This window comes from Capronia coronata (assembly GCF_000585585.1).
Source record: "Capronia coronata CBS 617.96 chromosome Unknown acBCG-supercont1.11, whole genome shotgun sequence".
Classification (NCBI taxonomy): Eukaryota; Fungi; Ascomycota; class Eurotiomycetes; order Chaetothyriales; family Herpotrichiellaceae; genus Capronia; species Capronia coronata.
Window position 1 is genome coordinate 201,652 of NW_006912903.1, and position 9,628 is coordinate 211,279.

Consider the following 9,628-nt stretch of genomic DNA (forward strand, 5'->3'; position numbering starts at 1 on the left):
ACTGGTCTAGATCGAATGGAATCAATTCGCGTCCATTCTTCGATCGGCCCATCACCATGTCTGTTCATTTCTTCTCTCGTAGAGCCGCGATTCATAAACAGTGTCCTGTGCCCTCAACTTCCTTCACTCTGCCGGTCAATGGACCAACAGCGGGCCCTTGCCACCGTGGTTGGACATGGGGAATAGTCTCGAAGGCCTCCTCGTCAAGATGGTTTCCTTGTCCATTGTAAGTATCGCCACCAACACCACCACCATTATAGTCAACATCATAGACGGCATCGACATCGTCATCGCCAGTATCGTCATCGTCACAATCACTCCCACTATCGTATTCCCCCCTCATATTCCACCACCACCGACTCGCGCGCCAAATGCCATCATGATCGTCTCTGTCCAACTCCTCCTGCTCGGTACCGATCAAATGGCTCCACTTCCTCAGAAACCACCTCTTGGCCTCCCAACTCCGCGTGCTCCAGGCCACACTCTCACGCATATCGCGCCTGGTTTTCCTCGCCGACGTCCTATTCGAATGCCGATGAGCCACGCCCGACATGCCACCCCAGCAGACCATGCCGCCGTGCATGATATCCATAAACAGGGCGGCATGATCGAGCGTTCCCTCGGCAGACGCGCGGACGGCGTTGTCGCGGAAGTACGGGAAGACAATACAGTCAAGGTAACTGGGGTGAGCGTGGAGGAGCTGGGTCGGCGTCGGGCGGAGAGCCGGCCGTAAGGCTTTGATGTGCTCGAACAGATCGGTGGTGACGGAGATCGCGGTCTTGAAAAAGCGGTAGCTGACTCTGACAGAGCTGGGAGGCCACGATGAACACGCACTAGTGTGGTTTTGCAGCGCGACGTAGCAGCCTGGAAAGTGTGACGGGTGGTCGTTCATATAGGCAGTGCGGCTGATCTTGAGGGCCAGCCCGACCTCTATGCATGCTTCGATATTGCCTTCGCCGACGAGACGCATGTGGTTGATGTAGGGGTCCGCCATCGTGCGTTTCGGTGGACGGTAGCAGTCCATCGCGAAGTTCTGTTGAGGAGAGCTGTGGTGACTCTGCTGGGGCGTCATTAATGTCATCGTCATGTCGGCTTTGGACAAGGGATTCGGTCGAATTCTTGTCGAAGTCACCGTAGTGAGGTCTCCTTCTGGACTAGCAGTGGAACGCTGATCAGGAATCGCCCAAATATGTCGGAGATCTATATCTCCATATTCCTCGTGGACGTGCTCGACCACTTCCGGCTGGGGCGACTGGAGCGACTGTGCACCAGCACCTAACTGCAAATGAAATCCTGTACCTGAGGTCTGGCCGATCGGAAGATCACCCGCAGCGACGAAGGCATCAGCTAGGTCGATGATGTGTGGGTTTGTGGTCGGGATTGTGGGCGGAGTCGTCGCCTGGGAAAGACCCAAGCCATCCCTATCAATATCGGTCGAGGCTGCATGCTGGGGAACGTCTGGTTGGACCACACCAGTCTGTTCATCCAGGGCGTCGAGCTTTTTCTTCAGCCTCTCGCGGTATGCTTTCTGAGCGCGTCTATTCTGCTCACGTCGTTTGTCCGTGAGAATCCGGACATAGGGTTTGCGAGAGTCTCCACTGGCTGTGGTAGACTGATTAGTTGAACCTCCGTGCTGTTCGACCATGTTTGGGCGTTTTGGGGGTTTCAAGGGGGCCGAAGAGAGGTAGATATTCGCATTGATGTGTCAGTGTGAGCCATTGCGGCAGGCTGAGGGGATAGTCTTATGATTATGGCTGATGAGCGGGAGGAGGCAAACCGTCTCGGCCGATAAAGAGAGTAAGCCAGATAGTAAGCCAATGACTAACCACAACGGTACTAGTGTCCACAGAGCCAGGCAGCAATGCTTCATTAGCACATGTTGGATTCTGATTGGCAGGATACTCCCGCTGCTTTAGTCTGATTCCGGCATGGTCTGAACCTACCAAGTGATCGGCGAGATACACGTCATTGCAATCATTTCGTCGATATTTCAAAGTATTGAAACTTCATAGACAATAACTAAAGAATCACCATGTGTATCTGGAACCAAAAGGCTGTAGTAAGATGCCTAAGTAAGATGCCTTGTTGGGTGCTTCCAGAACCCATCCTCACAATGCCTTCGTGAACCCTGGAGATCTCGTGCCTAAGAGCCCACCTCTGTGTCACGCCTGGCCCAATCCGAAGGCAATGTATTCATCGAGACAATTAATGCCTATGCTCGTCAAGTCCCAATCGTGTAGTCGTTCCATTTCCTTTTCATCTCATCTCGAGTATACCCCAAAGATGGTCTGCCATTGCACCAACTCCTTCGTCAGTGCTTCCATCATTTCGACACTGCCCATATTGCCAAAATCCTTGTCATCAATGACGCCAAGTGAACCCTGTTCCTCCTGCGAGTGAGCTTCCTTCAGCCCAGCTTCCACAGCGCGAACCAAACTGGACGTGGGGAGATGTATCGACCCTTTGACCCCAGTGGGCGTGCTGGTTCCCTTGGAACTTGCACTCCCGCTTGACTGATGGGAAGGTGCTGCTTTTTCGGTTTGCATATGTCCGACAAATTCCAGAATCGCCGCAACACGTCGCTTCATCTCATTCAAACTTGTTCGTGCGGGATGTGTCTTGGCCTTGGAGCTGCGTCCGCTTTCACCATGGATTCCATTCATTCCTGGCGGTGATACACCATGACCATTGATATCGTGCGAGCCGTCTCTCGCAGGAGTCCCTCCTTCGTCGCCATTGCCGTGGTCTCGAGTGTATTGGTTTCTTCCAAGTCTTCCCCTTCTCGCAGTCGGTCTGCCCGTTCTCCGAGTGGTATTGGATCGTCCCGAAGGAGGTGTATCAGCTTTCGCTTTGCCGTTGACCTGAGCCATCTTGGACGGGGAGAGGCTGGGGGTAGCAGGGGGGGAGTCTAAGCGGTTAGCCGGAAATTTATGTCTGAATATCATGGATGCCATACCTTCTCCTCTTCTGCGTTCGGACCGAGCATTTCGTTTGTTGGCAGCCTCGGCACGTTGCACTGCTTGCTGTTCTTTCTGTTTGTCTCGTAGTTCTTTCTCTCGATTGTTTCGTGCAGCGGCCCCTCGAAGTTTGAGTGAAGCAAGCCTGCCAGCAGCAGTCCCTTTGCTGGCCGTATCGTCTCCAGCCGGATCAGGCGATTCACTCCGCTTAGACATGGTCGAGGATGAGTTCGACCCTGTCCGTTGACGTTTGTTTTTCCCTCTTTGACTGTGTCATTGTGGTTAGATTTTGCTATGGTCAAGTCGCAAAGAGGAAGCTCACTCTTCTGAATCATCCCGGGTACGCTTTCCCAAGGGACCCATCTCTCTGCTCTCTTCAATGGCTCGCCGTAGCATTTCGTCTTCGTCATACGCGCCGCGACTGTTCATGGTGGCTCTTCTCTTGGTGCTTTCGCTTTGTTTATTCTTGCCATCCTTCTTCCGAGGTGGATCGGCCGTCGATGGCAAAGGAGAGGGTAGTATAGAGGAGTGGTCAAGGACTGGAAGGTAGCGAGAAGATTTCAGGCTGGTGTAATCTGGTTAGCATATTGGTTCCAGTCGAATAGCAAGTTTCTTTGCCAACACCATGCGCAAAATGCACAGCGACAGAAAACACAAAGCATCTGACACCAATCGCTGTCGTTCTCTTGTGGTTGCAGACAGACTTTCAGGACTGGGAAATGTCAGACTTACCCACTGGGAGACTTTGTGACCTTGTGATATTCTGGCTTGCACAGCTCACAGTAATACTCGTCGGGTAGCATGGACTCATCCAGCAAGCCCATACAGCCACCATGCTGCCAAACCCCACAATTGTCGCATTGAACAAAGAAGTTGCCGGTGTCGTCACTGAGGGCTTCCGGGTTGGGTTGTTGCTGTCGTGTGGCGGCCGAGGGGCCAGGATATTCGGCCTGCCCACAAATACAACGAGTCACCTCCTCTTCGACAGGGTCAGGATCAAGTGCACTTTCTTCTTCATCTTGCTGTCGCTTGCCGGCAGGTTCCTTCTCGACGCCGTTACGTCGACTGCGACGTGGTGGGAGTTGCTCCCCTTGAGGGGTAGAGTCGGCGCCATCGACTGAATCGGATCTTTGGGTCGACGGTCTTCTCGGGGAGTTGGTACGGTTAGTTGCGCGAGGGTCTCGCTCTGGTCTCGAAGGGTTGGACATGTTGGAGTTTGTGTGGTTGAGGCCAGCAGGAGGTAGTTGCGAGGAGCGGGCACGAGAGGAGCGTCGTGGGCTCATCTTGGTCTAGCAAGGCACGCTTGGAGTCTTGTGAGCTCGAAAACAATCGAAGCTCGTAGGAGACGCAGCAGCCAGCATACGGTTTTACAGCAAGCTGTCGTGATCGGGGTAAGAGGCTGCGTCGCCTGGAGTGGAGGAAATTCGCGGGCAGTCGATCGAGAAGAGGCGGGTGGAGTAAGGACAGGGCGTTGAAAACAAATCAACTGGACAGGACGAACGAGAAGCAGATCGCCAGTAGTGTGAAATGGCAGAGTTACATTGCTGATGGTGTTGATTGATCTGAGGAGGGGAGACAGCGAGATCGAGGAGAAGAAGAGGAAGGGGTGTGTGTGTGCTTTCTCCCTCTCTCTAGCAACGAGCAAGAACGAGACTGCGGTGACTGGTAGCACAGCGGTGAAATCAGTGAGTGAGTGACTTTGCCTGCGCTTCTCTCTCCCACCGAAAGGCCGACGGCTGGAGCATGCAGCGCGTGTTGTGACTGGCCACAGAGAGAGAAGCGGGTCTTTCAATTGAGGCGTAAGTGGCACTCCATACATGGCACTTGTTAACAGAGCATATCTAGCCAGAGTCCCCTAGTAGCAAAGCAAGCAGCTACCCGGCAGGCTGGCGGGATCACAGTCAGGTACCTCCTCACTAACCCAAAGTGTGTTTCCCTTTGGAGATCTCCAATTTTGATCAGACAGACATTCGATGGCTTGACTCTCCAACCTGGCAAGGCCCTGGACGACACAATCCAACATGACTACCTGAGGGCACAGAGGGCACCTGGAAATATTGGCGATCTAGACAGTCCATATTATCAGCAGCCATCAACAAGTTTGTCAGACATCACTGTCGAGTAGCAGTATGTAAGGTTGTCGTAAGTACTAGGTAGTACTGACGAGTCGGCTACAATCCCAGCCTCCCAGCCTGCGATTTCGATTTCGATGCTTACATAGCAATAACGAGGAAGGTACTCCGGGTACTACATAGCGCTTCCCCACACCTGGGAGCTCGATCACGTGCACTCCAAGTAGATGCCAAGTCTTCTCCCCCACTGGCACTGCACCCACTTGACGCGTCTTCCACCAAACCGCGCTCAATCTACGCGTCTAGCTGTGCGCCGTCCCACTACAAGTCATACGGTGCGAGGTGACAATCTATGGCTGCAACGCGAGGGGCGACAGCGTCCAAACTGAGACTCCCATGGGAACGAGTAGCTGTCCAGAGTTTGCAGGTATAGAGGAGCAATCGTTGGTGATCCGTAATCGAACGAGGAGGCATCAACAGGTCAGCTTCCACGCACAAAATATATAGCTTACACCCTGCCCCCTGGGTGTAGTAGTTCAACCTCGACCATTAATCTACCTTCTTGACGATTGATGTAGTAGTATAGAAGCCATAAAAGCTTGTTCAAACGCAGACTTTCTTGATGGTTGTACAAATTATTGGCCGCTGTCCTGTCGTAACTTCATGTCATAATACCGACGTAATCTTGAAATGCGACGGTTCGCTCGAGTGTGGTGCTCGTTCCGCCGTCCTTCAAAACAACGGCTCAGGGCTGGAAGATGAGATGTACCCGGGGTCATCACGTTCGCTCAATCGTTGCGGCTTAGGAACCTGCACTCCACCAGCCTTGGTCACTCCGCCTCTATGACCCATGGACAAAAGTTCATCCTCTTTGGATTGGGCGTTGTCTTTGCCTTTGCCTTTCTCGCTGGACTTCCCTCTGTCCTCCGAGCTTGGCGACCTGGTTTCGGGCCCGATGTCCTGACTTCCTGTCTCGCCCCGTTTCTTCCGGATCAACAGACTCAGCTGGCTCTTCGTCCGTGAGAGTCCAACATGTTCATTCTCGGAAGAGTCGTCTTCATCAGTAAGCGCGTCACTTGCAAGGCTGGACCGAAGTCGGGCCGGGCCTGTGCGGTCGTCATGCAGCATTTCCTTCTCTTTGCCTTTACCGATGTCCTGGGGGATCTCATCTGCAAACCGGACTACACTGCCGGTTTTCCTGATGCGTCCCAAAGGCGCCAGACTCGCCGAGCTGGATAGTTGCTTTTGTGTCTCGACGAACTTTCCTCGGAACCCCCGATCAACCAATGCGGATGAAGCAGAAGGCGAGGAACCGGTGGCCACTGGGCCAGGATACTCGGCCGTCGAATCCACGCTTTGCCAGGAAGAAGCAGAGGGAAGAGCGAACACGGGACCACTCGTGGCTGCTAGCACCGTCATCGTCAGTGGAGGAACAGCAATGGGACGTGTGTACTCACCTGGAACAGCAGGGAAGCCTGGCGGTGGCCCTCGAGGTCGCACCCCAGTACTGATATCTTCCGAAGTCTCTCCTGCTCTCATTGAGATGTCCTCAGGCGACCACTCTGGGTTGGGAACTGCTGGTGCTTTGGTCGTGCTCGATTTTCGTCGACCGATGTTTGGCCTGGTTCGTGACTTCCCGGCAGAAACCTGACCTGGGTGTCTTATTCGTCCGGCACTCGAGGTTTTCCCTAGAGAAGGTCGCGAAGACGAGCCAGGACCCGTGTGAGACGGAGTGGCCGGATTGTGAATGGCCGGCGGCAGTGCGCGTTCGCCTGCTGGCGCGATTGAGGCTGAGGATTGTCCATGTCGTGCCTCGTCGCCCGCGGCAGCAAATCTGTACTCTCGTAACGAAGATCCGACATCCTGGCTCGGCTGGTGGCTGCTATCCGAGATTGGGCGGAGTTCAGATCTGGGCGACAGTGAAGAGGATCTAGTTCGAATCTGTGTAGAAGCAAAGTCGTCCTATTTGAGTTCTATCAGCATACATCCACCTGATGCTGGCAATTCCAAACTTACATGTGATAAAGATCCTCGAGGCGTGGCCGGATGGGCTGCAATGGGAGTAAGGTTGAATTCTTCACTGCACTGGCGCCATAAACGCATCAAGCGATCGCTTGTCATGGACTGAGAGAGATTCGGACTGCCCCAAACCCTCCAAAAGAGGTTGCGTGCTCTTGGGCTCGCATGATCTGAAGTCACATTACTTTGGGTATCAAAGACTGCAATCTCAGATCAGCCACTTCTTCTTTGCCTGCTCAGCAGCAGGTAGCATACCTTTCCAGAACTTATGGAGGACTTCCGAGTTCGTGATTTGAGGACTTGTATCGTCGAAAGAGAGCTGCTCAGAGGTGATTGTCGCATCAATCAGGCCTTCGGGTAGGACGGCCGTCATGACATGCAGTTATCAGGGTTCCTGCCCTTCAGCATCCCCAAGCTGACAGTCGATGTTAGAAGATCGCAATGACCAGTACATGTCCTTTTGCGCCAACTGTTCGGCCGTACGCACAACTGTCAGTGGGCCAAGGGCCAAGGCAGGGACGACCGGCAAGAAAGTCCAGCAGCGATACCGACGCAGTTGCAATAGCAGGCAGCGCACAGGCGCGCCGCAGCAGGTGCAGGCGGTCGGAGGGAATCCGAGGATTGAGAACACCTGCGATATGGGCAGAGGGCAAGGCGGGAAGAACAGGTGGATGATTATTATTTTCCCGCTTAGTATCGCGAACGCGAGAATCGTAGTTGTGCGGTCCGGAATTCTAGCGCTGGTGGGTTTTCGTCTTAAGAGGCGTGCAGTGACGGGAGGATGCAGCGGGAGGCCAAGGCCGGAGGTGGTGCAGTGGTGAGTGCGGCAGTGGCTGCACACCGGTCGGATGACTTGTCGACACCCTTCATGGGATCGCACGGTGGAAGGGATCAAAGGGGGAGGAGAATTGGCAGAGAACAGATGAAGCGGTCACTCTTCCAGTGTCGGTGACAGTTGTCAGTGTCAGTATCAAGAGGGTCCTTGGGATCCGTTTCCGGAAGCCTAACTCAACGGCAGCCAGTCAAACAGACGCGCGGATCACATCCGTTGGGTGATGTCGGAGCCTGACAAGTCGAACTAAATACGCCACGGACTCGTCTGCCAGCTGGGGTCGTGGAGACTGGACACAAAAGGTTGAACGGAGGAGGCTCTGGGTTCGGATGGAGATGTTGCGGAAGGACACCAGGAGTAGAGGAGAGGTTCCGAAGACGAGTCAAGCGCAGTGTCCATAACCTGGCGGGGGACAGGACGTAGGAGGTTGATCGGTACTTGGGACTGTACTATCTGGCAAATAGAGGTACAAGAAGGAATAGAGGGAGAGAGAGTCGTCAGTCCCGGTGAACAATCAGAAAAGGTAACAGCCGCAAGTCACCCGACCACAGAGTGGCAGGGTGACAGGGTTTGGATGCGGACTTGATTGACCTTGGGCACCTCAGACGGCGGCCGGTAAGCAATGCAGGAACACGGTTGGACAACGGCATCACAGCTACGGGAGAGGAGTGACAGGGAATGGAGCTGCATGGAGCTTGTCGACAGCGGATGGAGACCGTAGGGTCGGGTCGGGTGAATAGAGTATCGAAGGGTCTGGAATCAGGTATGGGACATGGTCAATCTGGGACCGGGTACGTTGGTAGTTCGTAACTGACAGACATCAAGTGGGATGGTTCGTGACAGGCAGAGGAGGAGGAGGAGTAACGGTTGGAAGGGAATTGCACACACACATCGGCGGGCATTGGACGTCCAGGAAAGGTAGACTGGATTGGGCGGCAATGAGCACGGCCATGAACAGGGTTCATCAGTTGAACCTGACAGTCAATCCTCCATCCGTCAATAGTCCCGATTTATCCATCCATGGACGGATAAGGTGGAGTTTTGACAGGACCAGGGGGGAAAAGCAGAGGGAAAAGGAAACAGAAGGTGGAGTGGATAGGTACTAAGAAGTGTAACACAGTATAGACTGAAGGAAGAAGAGGAGAGGTGAAGAGCTAGAAACAGGGACAGCGACAAGCCCGAGAAGCTAACGAGACAGACGGCATACAAGTACGGCCACATGGCCATCCGATATCATTAGCCGCGCACGAAGTCGTGGAGGAGAGTGCGTATACAGAGTATAAGAGGAGGCGGGAAGAGGCGCAGAAGCGAAGGAAAAGAAGGAAAAGAAGGAAATCACAGGCGAAAAGGACCACCATCTCGATGTTGTGGTTAGTACGTAGTTGCAGTAGCAGGCACTCAGTGGAACGAGGCAGGGGGAGAATGACCAGGATCGCATCCGGCTCCGGATGTCAGAGCCTCACCGCCGAATTGACGAGTACTACTAGTAGTATGTAGGTAACTGTGTACTCTGTACCCTGTACCCAGGTATCGCAGCATCGACAAATTGGAAGTTGCTGACACTAGACAGCCATGACCAACAGCACTCACTGGCGGATGGAAAGAAAACTAGTAGATGAGTCCATCGACAAGCCACCGATGTCCTCGGAGCCTCCATTTCCACATGTGGCAGCAAGCGATTCAAGGTACTACTACCTGAGAAGGGCAGGAGGCACTGCAGTAGGCGACATAAGTACTGCATTGTGTGT

General features: G+C 53.8%; 3 protein-coding genes across 3 annotated transcripts; all 3 read right to left on the reverse strand.

The window, feature by feature from the left end:
- Positions 1 to 91: 91 nt before the first annotated feature.
- A1O1_08853 (uncharacterized protein) lies at positions 92 to 1,645 on the reverse strand (the record flags this gene model as incomplete). Its single annotated transcript, XM_007729711.1, has 1 exon — positions 92 to 1,645. One exon carries the CDS (start codon positions 1,643 to 1,645, stop codon positions 92 to 94), a length of 1,554 nt encoding a protein of 517 aa, XP_007727901.1.
- Positions 1,646 to 2,261: 616 nt separating this feature from the next.
- A1O1_08854 (uncharacterized protein) lies at positions 2,262 to 4,240 on the reverse strand (the record flags this gene model as incomplete). Its single annotated transcript, XM_007729712.1, has 4 exons — positions 2,262 to 2,908; positions 2,957 to 3,225; positions 3,280 to 3,522; positions 3,690 to 4,240. 4 exons carry the CDS (start codon positions 4,238 to 4,240, stop codon positions 2,262 to 2,264), a joined length of 1,710 nt encoding a protein of 569 aa, XP_007727902.1.
- Positions 4,241 to 5,761: 1,521 nt separating this feature from the next.
- A1O1_08855 (uncharacterized protein) lies at positions 5,762 to 7,150 on the reverse strand (the record flags this gene model as incomplete). The annotated part of the gene is made up of 3 exons (XM_007729713.1): positions 5,762 to 6,435; positions 6,487 to 6,991; positions 7,046 to 7,150. The coding sequence occupies 3 exons, from the start codon at positions 7,148 to 7,150 to the stop codon at positions 5,762 to 5,764; spliced, it is 1,284 nt and encodes a 427-aa protein (XP_007727903.1).
- Between the last annotated feature and the right edge of the window lie 2,478 nt (positions 7,151 to 9,628).